Below are 18,343 nucleotides of genomic sequence, written 5' to 3'. Positions count from 1 at the left end.
CCCAAATAAAAGAAACATGGAGAAAACCAAATATCTAGCATATAAATCACTATTATTTAGAAAGGAGTGAAGGAACTAGTCTAAATATCCTTTGAGTGTAGAGAAAAGAGAAATACATTGTAATGATGCACGTAAGATGTTTTTGACGTGCATAGTAGATATAACTGTGTTTCCTGAGACCTATCCTCCGTGTAGATATAGATAAATGTACATCTCAACAGATGTACTGGATTATCTATTTCCTACCAAGACAAAAAAAAAAATATTCACTACGTTATTGAGTGACTTATTTTCTCTGATAGTTTAATAGAAAGAGAATCTGGGATTTGGAATCCAGTAAAGTGGAATTCAAGTGCTGTCCCTCCACGTATGGCTTTGGACAGTGATTTTATCACTCTGACCCTTCCTCCCCTGTCAATTTAGAATAGTACTCCCCAACTTCATAGACTTATTGCTAGTTAAAGGAGTGAATATGTGTGAAAGTGTCTAGCACAATGCCTGCTGTGTACTGGCTTCTCTGTGCATGTGATTTCTATTTTCTCTTTCTAATCTTCTTGAGTAGTCTGTTCTGGTATCTTTTTTGTCCCTCCCCTTAAACAATGACCATTGATACAGGAAAAGACCATAGAGATCAGCTAGAATCAGGCTCTCTTTTTCTACAAATGAAGAAATTGAACCCCAGAGAAGTCACATGTTTGCCAACGGGGAGGATGTTCTGTTTCCAAGCTCTACTGTGTGCTTTAAAAAATGGCATTATTAAAAGCAAGTTCTCTGTGCCTTTTCAGAAGCAAAACAGAAGTTAACATTTGCCAACAATTTTTATCTTAGAGCACAATAATATAGATCTTAAAACTGAACATTAGGGGCGCCTGGGTGGCTCAGTCGGTTAAGCGGCCGACTTTGGCCCAGGTCATGATCTCGCGGTCCGTGAGTTCAGGCCCCGCGTCGGGCTCTGTGCTGACAGCTCAGAGCCTGGAGCCTGTTTCAGATTCTGTGTCTCCCTCTCTCTCTGACCCTCCCCTGTTCATGCTCTGTCTCTCCCTGTCTCAAAAATAAATAAACGTTAAAAAAAAAAAAAATGAAAAAAAAAAAAAACTGAACATTTAAATGAACATGTTTATATTACAACTAAATTTCTAGAATGATGGATGTGTTGTTATGTGTGTTTAACGGCAGGATAAATGAGACAAAATAAAGGCAAGGAGCTTAGCTTTCAAGCTCCTGGTTGCACTAGAGTTACAAGCCAGATATGTGAATACTGTGCTTGGTATAGAAGGGCAGGCATCTTAAAATAGACACTCTGTAAATATGTGTAGCAAAGATTATAAAGAAACATCACTTTAGACATGAAAAATAAATTACATATAGCATGGTATGTAAAACATAATTATAGTGTGTGCTTGCTCTTTGCAAAAATTAATTTTAAACATGAATAGAGACCAGAATACAGACCATGAGGCGTGTCCACACCCAGAAAGCCACATAGAAGCCATGCTGTGGCATGCGGCTCCCTGGGCAGAGGCCCAGGAGAGCAGAAGAAGCCTGTGTTTCCATTTTTAAAGTACTTGCAATTGTTTGATTTAAAATATATATTAAAAAATTAGCTGCAGAGCCTATTTATAGTTGCAGGAACTTTTCAGAGAGAATAACACAAAAGCACTACAGAGCTGCTGAAATTTTAAATAATTCTTTGTAAATGCCCTAGGTTAATTTAGATCCTTGAAAACACATTAGGAAATTAAGCTGTAATGTGAGCTAATTCAGATTTTAATTTGGCAAAAAGAATGATCCAACTACACAGTTAATGTAAATAGAAGCATAACACAGGGAAATTAATGAGGTTTCCTTCCGATGAATCTTCAAGGAGGTAGATAATTAGCTTCTTTTGTTATTATTGCAGGAGAATGTGGCATTGTCTCTGAGGTGTAAAATAACTGTGGCTTACTAAGTGATAATGTGCTTCATTTGTCTTCTTTTTTAATAATTATTTATGTTAAACTCTTGTAGGACGAAGCAGCAGCACAGCCGCTAAATCTCTCTTCCCGACCCAAGACAGCCGAGCCTGTAAAGTCCCCAACATCTCCCACCCAGAGTCTCTTCCCAGCCAGCAAAACCAGCCCCGTTAATCTGCCTAACAAAAGCAGCATCCCCAGCCCCATTGGAGGAAGTTTGGGAAGAGGATCCTCTTTAGGTAAATGGAAAGGTCAACAACAGGAACAGATGTATGAATTGGGTAAAAATAAAGCAAACCTGTTCAGTGCTGACTGATCCCTGTTTCCAAAGTGTTCCTTAGTCCCGGGGACGGGGGTGGGGAAGTAAAATCCTTTCTACTAAAACGTAACTAACACCTTTTGGTGTCTTGGGGTGATTAGAACTTTTGGAAAAGTCATAATATAAATCCTGCCGGGATGGGTTATTTAGATGCTGATGAGTTAGATCTAGCAAATCAGAGACTTGGGGATTTCTGTGTTTGGTTAGTGCTTTGCCGCTGAAGCAACTCTAGGCAGACGAGAGTGATCAACAAAACTCCAAGGGCCTAAAGGGACCTGACCTCCAAGCTGCCTGCTAAAAGTCCCAAGTTTCTTTGAAGCTTTATATTTTCTTTTTTAAATGTATGTGAATTTTACATCTTATTCCTTATTAGTTTTGCTTTAAAACAAATGTGAATGACACGCTTCAATGGCATAATATGAAACAAGATTGGTATCTGATAAGATATGTCATAATGATCCTCTGGTTTCTTACACTCTCTGATATATTGCCAAGTATCTCTAGGGACATTCATACCCCAGTGAGAAGTATAGAGGAAAAACATGAGTTTTGGCATCAGACAGACTTGGACTCAGAGCCTTCACTTACTCGTTATGTGACCCTGCGAAAGTTATTTAATATTTGTGAACTCAGTTTCCTAATCTCTTAGAGGGGAATATTATTACCTAGCTCATAGGTTGTTGTGAGAATTAAGAGAGAAAAATGCATATAAAATGCCTAACAGTGTCTGACACCTAGAAGTCATGCTATTTAAAAAGACTGGACTGAACCAATACCAACAGATTTACATACACATGTGGAATGAAACAATAAATGTAAAAGCATTTGTCAGTAGCAGAGTGCCAAATAAGTATTAACATGTTGTTACTAAGCCTCTTAGTTTTCTGTAAGATACAGAGATTCCAAGGGATTGGGGATTTAGATTCTTCACATTACCTTCCTTGCCTTATTGAGTCCCAGAGCCTGAAATGCTTATTATAATAAACAAAATAATATGTAAGTGTAGTCATGTGCAGTTTAAAAGTCATTTTTGCCTACATATCTCATTTGATTTTTCATAATAATCTTATGTGGTAGTGCATTATTACCCTCATTGTATGATAAAGTAAACTGCAATTCTTACAGGTAAAATGGCTTGCTCACAGCCAGGTAGCTATTAATTAGTAAAGCCAAGAAGACTAGAATCTGGGTCCTCTCACCTGAGTTCTATAAACTCAGTGCTGTTTTATGTGAGGTCACAGTTGGAGTGTTTGCTGCACTGTGCTGGGGTTAAGTGAATCTTCTGATGGTGAGACATAATTTTTCCTCATTCAGATTTGGGACATTAGGATTCATACAGCAGCCTATTCTCATTTTGAGTCAGAGTGCCTCCTCGAGGGGCCAGGAGGTTTTCACTCCAAGTCAGTGATACTCGTGTGGGAGAGAGAAGTGAGTCGTTTCCAGCATGTGAATACGGTTGCTGGATTGTTGGAAGCTATGAGATAAGGAAAAAAAAAAAAGCCAACCTAAGGATAAATACTAGGCTTGATCTTGAAATAGCCTTTCCATAGTCTAATTCTGAATTTTGTTTGGAAAGTATTTGCTATGTATACTGAGCATCATGAGGGACAAAGGAGACTATGTCACAGGCCCTGCTCTTATGGAGTTTATCCTTCAGCAGAGCATATTTCTTGGATCATGAGCTAGAAATAGGCTGAAGCAATCACAATTTTGTCCAGGCAATATTGGATAGAAATGTTTTGTTTTGTTTTTATCAGAAGAGTTCCAGAGCAAAATATAATGGGTTTTCTAAATCCTAACAAGTGATTGTTTGACTTTTAAATAATTTTCTATAGACAGCCTTCGGAATTTTTTCTAAATGCATTCATATGCACATGTATTGCACACACGTAGAGGCGTGGCATAGGCTTGACTCTAGTCTGGTTCTCTCTGTTCTGTCTGAGGTGTGTGCATGCATATACACATACATGTGCTATGAAATGTTCATCCCAGGATACAAACAAGTGGATCGCATTAAACTTTACCATAGCAGCTGCAATCTATCAGTCAGCAAGCAGTTGCCCTCTTTCTGTCTAAAATTGGAAAAGCTTATATAAAGTATTAATTTTAACCTACAGTAAAATAGAAGCCATGGAGGAGAATTAGTCAGTTTAATTTCATTTTTCCCCCTCCGAGTTGCATGGAATATAATGAAAGTAAATATTTATTCTCACTGTACTTGGAGCTTTGTACTGATGTGAAAACCATTCCCACACATACAGCCTCGCTATCACGAAAACAGGGAGCTGAGAGCAGTGGGTGTTCGGTTGGGGGTAGGGAATGGGTTGTCATTCTCTTGGTAAATAACTGAGGCAGCATGATGAGTAGAATGCTTCATTAACCAGCCAGTGATTGGGGAATGGGGAGTGCAGTGTATTCCTTCCCGCCTCCTCTCTCCTGCAGTGGACATATGAGCACACAGATAAAGATGTCACTAATGTACACATGTAGCCTCACAGAATTTGTTTCTGCTAGGCCGGAGACAGCTCTCTTGCATTAGTGTACCCAGGGTAACAGGCATCCTGCACAGAGATCTCTGTACCTGTCTCTACCCCCTTCTTCCCGACTACTCCCCATCTAATTGGTAGATGTAGCCAGAAGACAGACAGACAGACACACACACACACACACACACACACACACACGCACACACAAAATTGGAATCTAGGAACCCTCATCTGTGAGGAGGTGGGACTGGAGTGCTGGGGTATCCTCCAAGGGCTAAAAACCCAGCACAGCTTGGTTTCCCTGTGCTCTATGTATAGTATTGCAGTTTTCTTAATAACAAACATACCCTTTCTTTGTCTGGAGAATGCAGCATTCTACAGGGGATTGGATAGTGGCAGTATTTTGTTAGCATCTAACCTGATAAGCTTCTAATAATGCATCCTGTGTGTGCAGATATCCTGTCCAGTCTCAACTCCCCTGCCCTGTTTGGAGATCAGGACACAGTGATGAAAGCCATTCAGGAGGCTCGGAAGATGCGAGAACAGATCCAGCGGGAGCAACAACAGCAACAGCCACATGGTGTTGATGGGAAACTATCTTCCATGAACAATATGGGGCTGAACAACTGCAGGAATGAAAAGGTAAAACTTGCTTCCCTCCTTCACTGGCTCTGCTGGACCCATTAGCTCACTCTCCTCTGACTCTTTCCAGGCAGCCAAAGATTTGGGCTTCTAGCTTGAAGGCTTCGACGTTACTGCTGATGAACAAATACACCCTTTCCCACTTACTGTGGGGTTGCCTCCCACGCACCCAACCTGGCACCCAACCTACCTGCCTATTGGTATCTTTCTGTCCCATTACAAAAGATTTAAAATATTTTGTAATAAAGGGAATGTATGAGGTTATTAGAAGAGGAATAGAATATCTGAATATATAAAAAGAAGGAAGAAGCATATATGCTCAGGATGAAGGCTACTCTTTACTGTGACTCACCATTGAATTTATTGCTAAGTTCCCTAGCCGCCAGGGCAAAAAATTAAAGTAAAGCAACTTTCAAAACGCATTCATTTATTTTTTGATTCAACAGATTATGTATCAAGTGCTTATTCTGTATTAGACACTGTTCCAGGCACTGGAGATACAACAGTGAACAAATCAGACAAAAATCCCTGCTCTCATTGAGCTTACACTCTAGGAGAGCAAAGGCCATGAGGAAATTAAAAACTACGTAATGTAATGTCAGTAAAGTCAGGAGGTGAAATAGATGCCATGAGAGAAATAGAAGCAAGTTAAGGAAGTAGGGAGTTACAGGGTTATTCTTTTCGATGGGGTGGAATGGACTTTGAGGAAATAGCACTTCATGGAGACCATGGTGTAGGTGATGTGATGAGTCAGAGGAAAAGGATCTAGGCAGCAGGAATGATAAGTACAGAGGACCTTAGAGTACAGACCACCAACAAGGAGATCCATGTAGCAAAACTAGCATATGAGAAGGAAGAGAGGTGGGACACAGAGTAAAGTGATAACCTGGGGTGGAACTTGCTAGACATTGTAGGCCCTGGAAAGGATTTGCATTTTATTCTGAGAGTGATGGGAATCCCTGGATGGGTTTTGTTCAGGGCACAAACATGATCTGATTTACATATAAAAGGATCATCCTGACCAATATGCAAGAATGGACTGTAGAAGTTAAGAATGTAAACACATTCTGACTCAAGAATCTGACTCTTGATTTTGGCTCAGGTGATGATCTCACAGGTTCCTGAGTTTGAACCCCACACCAGGCTCTGTAGGGATAGCACAGATCCTGCATGGGATGCTCTCTCTTGCCCTCTCTCTCTGCCCCTCTCTCATGTGTGCATTCTCTCTCTCTCTCTCTCTCTCTCTCTCTCTCTGTATGTCTGTCAAAAATAAATAAACTTAAAAAGAAAAAAAATAAGTATGGAAATAAGGAGACAAGTTGAGAGGCTATTGTAGTACACTGGGTGAAAAATTCTGATTATCTGATGAGTGAATGAAACATGCCATTTTTTTAAAAAAGAGATGACAGTATTTTCCCAGTGCCACATTCTGAAAGTTTTTTTTTTAAACATGAGAACTATATAGGGACACATGAGTAGAATAGTGGGCAGTGTCTTTAGTAATAGTTTTAGAATAAATTTAAAAAGTTGTTTCCATTCGTATGTTTATTCACTACAGGCTGAGACTGTAACTTATAAGTTAGAACCAAGAACCTCCGCTTTGTTTCTATCCTTGCTAATTCTAGCATGGGTGCTGTGATAGACATTCTACTCTTTTGAATAAGCTTACACTGTCCTATTTCCTAGGAGTTTTAAGGTAGCATGTGGAAAAAGTCATGATACAAGTATAAGGTCATGTGCACTGTTACTTGAGTATTTGAATGTATAGCTATAACCAGAATGTCGTGTGTTTTTCTTTGTTTCCTCTTCAAAAGGTATGGTGATGTAATAGTCTGGGATTTTGGATATATTCGTTTCCTAAAATTGTAACAATGACTAAACTAGATGGCTTAAAACAACAGAAGTTTCTTTTCTCACTGTTCTGGAGGCCAGTTTAAAATCAAGGTGTTGGCTGGGCCATACTCTTTCTGAAAACCCTAGAGAAGATTTCTTCTTTGCCTCTTCCTAACCTCTGATGGTTGCTGGCAAGCTTTACCATTCCTTGCCTTTTAGCTGCATCACTCCCAATTTCTGCTTCCCTCCATATGGCTGTCTTGCGTGTGTGTGTGTGTGTGTGTGTGTGTGTGTCCAAATCTCCCTCTTCTTATAAGGACACAAATCATTCGATTTAGGGTCCACTCTAATCCAGTGTGACCTTGTTTTAACTTGATTACATCTGCAAATACCCCATTTCCAAATAAGGTCACATTCACAGACACCAAGGGTTGGGACTTGAACAAATCTATTTTGGAGACACAATTCAGCCAATTACAGTGCGATACAGAGCCATTACTCATGTTAAATCAACCTCTCATCCTTGATTGATCCCCTATACTCTTTAGCCACACTAGCAGATTGCTGAGATTCAAGGGCTGGGCTGGGGTTTAAGGGGATGGAAGTATGATGGAATTCTCAAAGTATGGACATTATCAAAGTCCTCACATAGATTAGAAGGTTTAGCTCTGGAAGTGTTGACTTTCCAAAGTTTAATAAAAAATTTTATGTCAGTCCTCTTTGCACTGACTTACTAATGTTAACATCAAACAATCAATAAAAAATTGATTACTTGGCCTCTTTGCCTTGATTGATCCTCTTGGTGGGAGGTTCAGATCAGGTAGGAGAGAAACTGTTTGGGGAAATGTGTCTTTTGGTAACCTGTTAAGCCATAAACTTTTATATACTTGGGACTCGCGGTTCACATGCCAATCACTGGATCCGCTCGGTCAACTAAGTACCTCACCCTCACAAGGCAGAACCCCTTTTTGAGAACTTCCTGGGTAGATGGTTACATATAGAGTGAGGTTTCAGGACCACAAAAGAAGAAAAGTCTTGCCCCCAAACTTCTACTATTCTGATATTAGAGATAAACACAGAATTGATCTTTTGATCTATGATAGTTTTCTCAGTGAGAACACCATGAAATAACATATTTACTTTTAATGTGAATAATATTATAAGATCCTTTTGGGGGAGCTGGGTGAGTGAATAAATAAGTTTTGGTGTAGGGATATTGAGTGGGAAATTGGGTTAACAACAACAGACTGATACATACACTTGGTACCATCTCCTACTTTACTATTTTGTCAAGGGTTAGTCCTAAAATTAATCTGAGAAGCATGTCAATGACTTATTTATAAGAATATTTTTTTAAATTTATTAGTTTTCAAGTGAAAGTAATACATGTTTACTGAAATTTCTAATACAGAAAAATATATGGTAAAAAGCTAATTATCCTCCTTACCTTATTAACTACTATTAATGATTCAGAAATTTTCCTTGAGTGGTAACAATCATTAGTATTTCAGAATTTTCTTTGCATATATGAGAAATTATTAAAGAGTTTTAAAATACATATTCTCACTTGAAATAGTAGTCACTGAGTTGTCACTTACCAGTTGTGTGATATTTGGCAAGTCGATTACCCTCTCTGAACTTCAGTTGCTTCATCTATAATATGAGGATAGTAACCTGAGTTACAATGAAATAAGATACGTGTGAATATACCTAGTACATTCCTGGTGGAGTAGGCATTTTCATTTCCTATACCTTTTAAGTAAACCATGGGTGACCTTGAATATATAGAACAAAATGTACTATTTTGGCACAGTTAAGAAGTCCTCACACAATAATGAGAGGGGCAGAGGAAGGAAATAGTCAATTTTTCAGATTTTGGCATATTGGCTAACTCACATGGTTAAACTCTTTTCCAGATGAGTTGCTACACAAAGCTATGAAATCTTCAGGTTAATTAGGTTAGGTTAGAATTTCTCAACCTCAACATTATTGCCTTTTTTTTTTTTTTTTTTTTTTGGCTTGATAATTCTTTATCATGGCAGAGTGGGGGCAACTATCTGGCCTCTACTCATTAGATGTTAGTAGCAACCCTCCATTTGGTGACAATTGCCAATTGTCTCCTATGGGGGGAGGAAGGAGAAAATTGCCCCTACTTTAAAAATCACTGGGCTAAATAAAATGTATTTAGAATTAATACGTTTCAGAAACTTCATTCTACAAAAAAAAAAACAAAAAAAAAAAAACAAAAAAAAAAACCCACACAAATTATTTTGTTTAAAAAACCATTCTGTTATTAAATTATGAAAATCATTTGCTTTTGATTAATGTTATGAATGAAATCTTCTTGGAAAAATGCATCTACAAATTTTTGTTTGGAATATTAGCACAGAGAATATTTAAAACATAATGTGTTCTTAAGCCATTCAGTTTGAAGGAGTAATGAGAAATAAATTCAGAATTGTTGAAGCAATTCTGCCAGCCCCTCTGTCATTCCAACCAGGCCTGGAAGAGAGCATTCTAATCCGTGTGCACCATACCTAGTAGTAAATTGGCACTGGGCATACCTTACTTCCAGCAATGATCTTTCTGTCTGACACTGTGACCTTGTATTGTTGAATTTGTATCATCAGTTAGATTTGGAGTTCAAACAAAGGTTCTACTAACTTCAAATACTACAGGTTAATTTTATGTATTGGTCATTGACTTTTCTTAATTCATTTGGGAGGGAGAAGTCTGAGGTTCTGAAATCTTATTTTGCTTTGGAAGACACAGGAGAGAGATTAGAGATTAGGTTATGATTTAAAAAATACTAATAAATCCAAACTTGACCTAAAATATGTCACAATGAATGTAACTGAGCCCCTGAGGGTAAATGGTAAAAGTCGTTTCTGCAGAACCAGAAAACCCTGGTTTCCCAGTTGAAACTCTTTATGGGGTTGTCTCTGTAGATGACTTTACTGGGGTCTCTGTAGATGACTTTACTAGGGTTAAAATTTGGGTACTGAATAGTCAAACAGTATCATGGTAGCTTTGGCTCTCTTATAATCAAAACATCCATCTTAATTTTGTGATGGTCCATAGGATACTGATTTTTCTTCTGAAGATCAGATTTTCTTCTGAGGTCAAAGAGGGTAAATATATAACAATGCAATAAGATAGGTGGAATGGATTGTGACAAACTCATTTTAAGTGTCTTTGGAGTTGTTCACTTTGGAATTATCTTATTTTTCTTAAATATAAAGATCCATAAATTAGATTTATGAATTTGTTCTTTGTAACCCATAGTACAGTTTTAGAGAGTTTTTCAAGGTGTTTCTGTCACAAAACCTTATAACTTATTAAGCATACCTTGTCACTCTCTTATTTGGACAGTCTTTACAGAGGAGTGTGTCACAGAGTTGGGTTCCTTGAGAAGTGGGACGTGAGATCGAGGCTAGCGAGAATGTTTATTGGGGTGTGCTCTCTCTCATTGCCACCTATGGGAGGAAAAGGACAAAAGAAGGACTGGTTTATGATGCAGTCTGTCAAGCCCCAGAAAACCCCACAGGAAGCTTCGAGGCTGCCATGGCCATTCAGAATTGTCCCAAATTGGGTGTGTGTGGGGGAGTGAGCTTTCACACACTTGTGTCAACCAGTCGTTGGATGAGGGCTACCCTGGGCAGGAGACATGACCTTGGGTGAGGTGACTCTCTTTAGCTGAAGCAATGCCAAAGAGGACCGACAGCTGAAGAAGGCTGGCTACCACCAACAGTCCCTGCAGGTTGAGAGAGTAAATCTTTCAGTCCTGAGGTGGGATCTGGGCAAGGCATCACAATGTCCACTGTGGAGTGTTTTTGTGACATTTAGTAGCATTAGATATATACAAAGCATGTTTTATATGTTTGGTAAGTGTGGACAAATATCTATTACACAGGAGTGGGGATGCTTGTGTCTTTATAACATATAGACTCACATATATGTCCATCAGAATGCGTGTTTATCCATGGCATATTTCACTTTATTGGGTATATCCCAATTTTAGCACTTCAGAATGAAACATTGTTGACTTGATTGGCCAGAACGGCACCAATGGAGTTGTTCTGGTTGGTTGCGTCACAGGATATTCAGGGTCTGTTAAATATATAGATTGTAGGAACAATAGACTGTAACAGCACCTTAGGAGCTGTTATGCTCCATCATTTCAACATAGCTTCCATGCCTGGATTGTGAGTGTCCTGCCAGCAGAAGTCTAAGTTACTGCCCTCGATTGTAGCTTTCCACGTCAAGAACACCATTCATCTTTATCCCTAAGTACCAGTGCAATTAGATCATATCATAGACTAATTGCTTACCAAATTTTGTTGTTTTGACATCTCTAAGATAGAAAGTATTTCAGTTATGACAATACACAGCAGAATTTTAAATAGGCTGCTTCCAAATGTCCTTAGCGCTCAGCTAAGGGCATCTGGCCAGAGGAGAGGTGAGACAGAGTGCGCTGTTTCAGTGTTAAAGTGTGATCTCTAACTCCTCTGACTTTCCTGAGGTTTGAGTGCTGACTAGGTAATTGGTTAGAACTTTCCTGAATAGCTATTATGTTACTTTGGAATCCGGTTATTTTGCTCATCTTAATAATCCTGATGAGCCAGGAGATTGATTCCCTACTGATCAGAGTTGGTCATAAATAGGTAGATTACACATCTACATGCATGTGGTCTGAATTGCTATTCCCCTCACCTCCTGAGAGTCTTTTAAGAAAAATGCTTGATCTTATCATGTGTCAAAGCAAGCTATCATGGACACTCCTGTCATACTGTCTGTCAAGTACATTGATGGGATTAAAAGCGTAGAAAGAACTGGAGGGGACATTACATTTGATCTGGCCCAATCACTTCAGTTCACTGAGGGAAAACCTGAGGCCTAGAGAAAGAAAATGACTTGCCATTGTCACATAGTGGGTTCATGGCAGAACGGAAATTAGATTTCAGCTTTCCTTTTTTTGTTTTTTGGTTTTTTTAATTTTTTTTTCAACGTTTTTTATTTATTTTTGGGACAGAGAGAGACAGAGCATGAACGGGGGAGGGGCAGAGAGAGAGGGAGACACAGAATCGGAAACAGGCTCCAGGCTCCGAGCCGTCAGCCCAGAGCCTGACGCGGGGCTCGAACTCACGGACCGCGAGATCGTGACCTGGCTGAAGTTGGACGCTTAACCGACTGCGCCACCCAGGCGCCCCAGATTTCAGCTTTCCTAATTCTCAGACAATGACGTTCTTATGTATAGAACTGTGCCAGACTCATTTATTAATTTTCTATGAGATCTTTAAGACTGTTACACATAACAGTACTTTTTACATTGACAATCTCAAAACTTTGATAGAATCAGACAATAAAAATCAACAAGATCTATGAAGCAGAAAAGCATTGAGCCCCCTGCTTCCTGTACCTCCTCTCTGGGTAGGTCATTCTTCTCTGCCATGATGTCTATTGGTTCTGCCTCTGGAAAGGTATCAGTCAAGAAACTGAAGGTTGAGCGATGTTAATATAGACAAAGAGGCAAAAGTGGAGGCTAAGTGTGGAACAGTAATAGAATTAGAGGCCACATAGCATTTTGTAAAGAGTATGGGTAATCCTGGGACTCAGTTTCCAGGATTAATCCTAGAAGTAGCCTGTGCTGTGTTTCTTACATAAGTTATTTAATGTCTGTGAGTCTCAATAAACATGCTTATAAAATGGAGATAATTACCCTTTCCTTGAAGGATTATTTTGAGGGAAAAAATATGTAGAGCACATATCTGACACAGGGGATGCTCATTTAATATTAGGTGCTTACTTACTTTAAGACCTCAGACAGGTTGGCAAATCATTGTTAATTTTGTTAAATTTTCACCCTTTGGTGCTCTCCAGTGGTGGAGGGGTTAACCTACTGCTCCCCAAATGTCTTAGAATGGAAGGTTACCAAGAAGCTGACAGCACCTTCTTATGAAGTCAAGATACCCACTTTTCTTTTTCATTCTTAGAGTAACCTGGATACACTAGCTACCTGCTAGAATCTGGCCACAACCAACATGATAGTGTTTAAATTTGATTATGTTAGAGTTCTAGGAAGATTTTGTCCTTACTAATTTAATATATATTTTCATATATTTCCAAAAACCAAAATTTAAATCTATTATATTTGAAAATATTTAACCTGATTCTTGATACCTATATACATTTCTCATGCCCAAATGATATCTTTCTCAATCAAGTTAATGGGAAAATAATCATTCAGTCTCTGAGGCACATTGCAAACTTGTTTCTATTTGTTCAAAAACAGCAGTTGTTCAATTTTTGAAAGTGTAGATTCTTACTCTTCAACCATACTTTGCAAAAATATCAGAACAGTACATCGGTATTACACTGATGTAATACTGCCCCCTTTTATTGGAAAGGAAAAACATACTGGATGTCTTCCACTTTGCATTGTCAATTGCCACAGCTCTTTGTTACTTATATATACAGTTGATTCAGATATTCATTGTTGTATGACAGGATAAGTTCAGACAGAAGATCGATAGAGCCATGCAACAATAAGTGAAAAGGGATTGTGAGCAAATTGTTTAGCAAGGTGTGTTTGGAATGAATGAGCTTCTTATCCAGCACAGAGACTAGCGAGGTTTTGTTGTTTCCAAAGGTGTACAGAGTACTGATGAATCAAAGTGGTTGTCGTTGTAAGCAGTTGACTAGTATGTTTAGTTGCAGTGCTTTTTTCTATGTCAACCTATTCCCAAGATAACAACTTGTGCCATAAGGGTTTTGGACACATTAGATATTTTATAGTAAGGGAACAAATTCTAATCGTAACATCCTCGTTTGCAAAGCAGAGCAGTAGTTGGCTTATTTTTTGCTTTTTTGTTTTTTAATATGAAATTTATTGTCAAATTGGTTTCCATACAATGGAAATAGTGCTCATCCCAACAGGTGCCCTCCTCAATGACCATCACCGATCCACCCCTCCCCTCCCCCCCCCCCCCCATCAACCCTCAGTTTATTCTCAGTTTTTAAGAGTCTCTTATGGTTTGGCTTCCTCCCTCTCTTTTTTTTTTTCCTTCCCCTCCCCCATGGTCTTCTGTTAAGTTTCTCAGCAATAGCACTGCTAGGAATTTACCCAAGGGATACACAAGCTGATGCATAGGGGCACTTGTACCTCAATGTTTATAGCAACACTTTCAACAATAACAAAATTATGGAAAGAGCCTAAATGTCCATCAACTGATGAATGGATAAAGAAATTGTGGTTTATCTACACAATGGAATACTACTTGGCAATGAGAAAGAATGAAATATGGCCTTTTGTAGCAACATGGATGGAACTGGAGAGTGTTATGCTAAGTAGTTGGCTTTTAAAAAACATTTATGGGGGCACCTGGGTGGCTTGGTCAGTTAAGCGTCTGACTATTGCTATCAGCTCACGTCATGATTTCATGGTTCGTGAGTTTGAGCCCCACACCAGGCTCCTCACAGTGAGGAAGCTGTTTGGGATTCTCTCTCTCCCTGCCCCTCTGCTCTCTATCATCCCTCCCATGTGTGCTCTCTCTCTCTCAAAATAAATAAACTTAAAAATAGATAAATAGATAAATAAATAAATAAATAAATAAATAAATAAATAAATAAAATTTATGTAGTATTTTTCACATCATAACAACATGTGTGTTTTGTTTTTATAGTGCTTCTGAGCTTCAAAAACACTACTACATGTATTATATCTCTTGAACCTTTCCAAATTCAGAGATACAGGTATTATTATCCTTGTTTTGCAGATCAAGAAACTAAGACCAGCTCTCGATCACTTTGCTCCAACATTCCCTCTGTCCATTGTCTCATTTGTTCCCTACATTTCTGTGAGATTGACAAGGCAACTTCACTTAAAATCTAAAGCAAGACACGCATCTGAGTTTCAAACATCAATTTTAATGAAGTGAGTGCTCAAATCATGAGATAGGTCTACTTAGATATATATGCTTCATGTATATTTCCTTGTAAAGAATCTTTCTGTTTATACTTGCGATCGTGTTTTTCTAAAATAGCTTCTGCAGAACAAAAATGCTAAAATACTAGAAAAAACTTTAAGTTTTATTAATGTTAGATTTTACATTTGAACCAAGAACATTGGGCAACTATGCAGTGTTGTGTATAGGCTCCTGGCTGAATATAATCATTGGGCTCCTTTTATTTTTGTTGTCAGGGCTACTTGATTTGTTGCCTAGCTACTAGTTTAAGACCTAATTCATAAAAAACAACAACAAACTTGCTTGGCTCCTTACTTTTCTACACGTTAAATGGAAGAATGGTGAGAATTTATATTTTTTACAAGGTTTGCAAGGTTTAAGATACTTCCTAGGGATAGTGGGGGGGGGGCGGAGCAAATATAAGACTTTAAGTTTTTGTTTACAGGTGTTTTAAGTCAAAAGCCCATGTTCAGTTAATGGATCTCCCAGTGAAAGGGTTCAAATTCGATGCATCCAAATTAATAATTTCACATAGAGTTGTTGGTTTGGGCATGTATGGAGCAAATTTAGTAGCAATAAGGGTTTTATAGACCTAACCTACCACTATGGCAGGTACTCCTTAACCCTTAATCTTTCTAGACCTAATCTCTTCTAGATCTAAACTCTCAGCCCTTTTAGATTAGCTCTTTTCAACTTATTGTGGTCTCAGGGCCCCTTTACATTCTTAAAATTATTGAAGACCCCAAGGAGTTTCTATTTATATGGGAAATATTTACCAATATTTATCACAGGAGATATTAAAACTGAAAATTAATATGTTTATTTTTAAAATAACAATTATAAACCTATTAGATGTTAATATAAATAACACTTTTTGAGCACTAAGCATATTTTTCAAAATAAAAAATAGTAAGAAGGATAGCTTTATGTTTTTGCAAATCTCTTTAATGTCTGGCTTAGTGGAAGACAGCTCAAATCTCCTTCCTGCTTCTTCATTCAATGTATTGCTGTATCACAATGCCATGTAGCTTCTGGGAAACTCTATTTCACACTCGTTGGAAAATAGGCAAATAACGTCTTAGTATTGTTATGAAAACAGTTTTGATCTAGTGACCCTTGTGAAAGGGTTTTTGACATTGCCAGTGGGGATACTTCAGATACATGCTATTCTAGATCATGAAATATATAACATGCAATTTGTGTTTTAATTACATTCACTCTAACTTTAAGAACAGCCTTTACAGATCAGGCATTCTGTACATTTAGAAATGATTATTAGTTTGATTCTATTTGAATTAATGAGCAAAAAGTTAATAAACTTCTATTATATTTGTACCTTACCTTCATGCAAAAACAACTTTGGGTGGTTTGCAGTGATATATACAATGAAACAAGCTAAAAACTAGAGAGGAGATAGTGCATAAAATTCTTGTCTTTACGTAATTGCTGGAGATGGGCCACCGACTTGATTGTGAGCTTCCTGGTAATGAGGCAAAAAGGAGATGTGTTAGAAGATCCACTGCTACTACGTAAAAAAAATTCTACTATGTACAATTTTCTGCTATATAAATAAAACAGTTTCTCAGGAGAAACATGGGTTTTCTTCTACGGGTCTACATAAAAGCTTGAAACATCCTCAAGAATGTTCCTACAATGTTCAGTTTTAGAACTATAGTAATTTTGCAGAGCTGTTTCTTAACAGACCTTGTCACTTATCTTTAGATCCACCCATTTTTTCCTAGCTTTCTTTGCCTTAGTTTGAGTCTTAACGACTGACACTGTGTTCTTTATCCCATGAACACACTATTTTTCATTTCCATTCCATTTTAATTAAGTACTTACTATATACAAAGCACAGTATTGGACATGTGTGGTACAAAGATAACCAGTGTTCAACACTGGCCTTATCTTTATTTGGTTAATATCTCAGAGCCTTTGGGCACCTAGGTGGCTCAGTCCATTGAGCACCCTACTCTCTTGATTTTGGCTCAAGTCATGAACCCAAGGTCGTGGGAGTGAGCCTCCACTGGGCTTCTCCCTCTCTCTCTTTCTCTCTTTCTCTCTCCTTCTTCCCCCTGCTCTCATGCCCAATCTCTCTTAAAAAAACTAAGAATCTCAGAGCTTCAGTTTCCTTATCTAAAACAATGTCAGGATATGAGAATTAAATGATGTAATATTTAACCTCCTAGTAGTATATTACAAGGAGGTTAAATATTACAACATTTAGTAATATATATTTTGTGTGTATATAAATACATATAAATATATTTATACGTAAATAAATACACGTATAAATATATATTTATATATTTAGGCATTTAATAAATGTTTTCTCCCCTCCTCCCTCCTTCACAGTCTCCCTCTTCTCCCCCCCCTCTCTCTTTCTCCCCCCTTTTCTTCTCTCCTATCCCTTCTCTCCTTCCTTTCCAGCTTCATCATCCACTTGAATAAGGTTGTGGATAAGAGCAACACATTTGAAGTTAGACAACCATATTTCTCCATCTGAGAAATGGGAATTTTCATAGTTTCTAAACACAGGGGTTGTTGTGAAGATTCAGTAAATACTCCATGTAGCATTCGTCCAGTGCCTGACATGTAACTGGTAGAAGGGCAGGTGGAAACAGAGCATTTCCATGGCTACTTTAGGTTTATCTTTGTAGATAATTGTGAGCCATCAGAGGTGCTTGTGGATGGGGCACATTTAATATGAACTACTCTTCAAGAAGAATGTCATAGCAGTTTAAAGAAGGGATGAGAGGGGCCTTTAAAGAAATGTGGAAAAGTAGAAAAAAGCTTGTGTTTTTGCATCAGACTTACCCGGACTTCAGATTCTTGTTCTATCACTCACTAATTCTATGACCTCTCTGAGCCTCAACATCCTCATCTGTGATTAATAATAATTAATTCCTTTGGTTGTTGGGGATTAATCAAGAAACTATAAGCCAGGTACCTAGGGCCATGGCTTAAAATATACACATATATATTTTATATATTATACATTTATATATATAATATATATAAATAAGTACATTTATATATAAAAATATATAAATATCTATTCCCTTCTCTTTTGTAAGATTTCCCAGAGCATTTCTGTAAGCAGAGCTCCATTCGAAATTTATTTAAATCTTCCTTAGATTCTTTAGA

At 38.0% G+C, this 18,343-nt stretch overlaps 1 protein-coding gene across 27 annotated transcripts in view; it reads left to right on the top strand.

Annotated features, from left to right (window-relative positions):
- The window catches only part of SOX6 (SRY-box transcription factor 6), a 693,774-nt gene that overhangs the window by 606,810 nt on the left and 68,621 nt on the right, over nt 1-18,343 (top strand). For all 27 annotated transcript variants that reach the window (XM_058688340.1, XM_058688339.1, XM_058688348.1 and 24 more), the window contains 2 exons: nt 2,008-2,191; nt 5,212-5,399. In XM_058688340.1, coding sequence (XP_058544323.1) covers nt 2,008-2,191; nt 5,212-5,399 — 372 coding nt within the window. The remainder of the gene's footprint in view (nt 1-2,007; nt 2,192-5,211; nt 5,400-18,343) is intronic.

Source organism: Neofelis nebulosa, chromosome 10 (assembly GCF_028018385.1).
Source record: "Neofelis nebulosa isolate mNeoNeb1 chromosome 10, mNeoNeb1.pri, whole genome shotgun sequence".
In the NCBI taxonomy this organism is placed as follows: Eukaryota; Metazoa; Chordata; class Mammalia; order Carnivora; family Felidae; genus Neofelis; species Neofelis nebulosa.
Note: the sequence above shows the minus strand (reverse complement) of the source record. Positions and strands in the feature narration are given on the sequence as shown.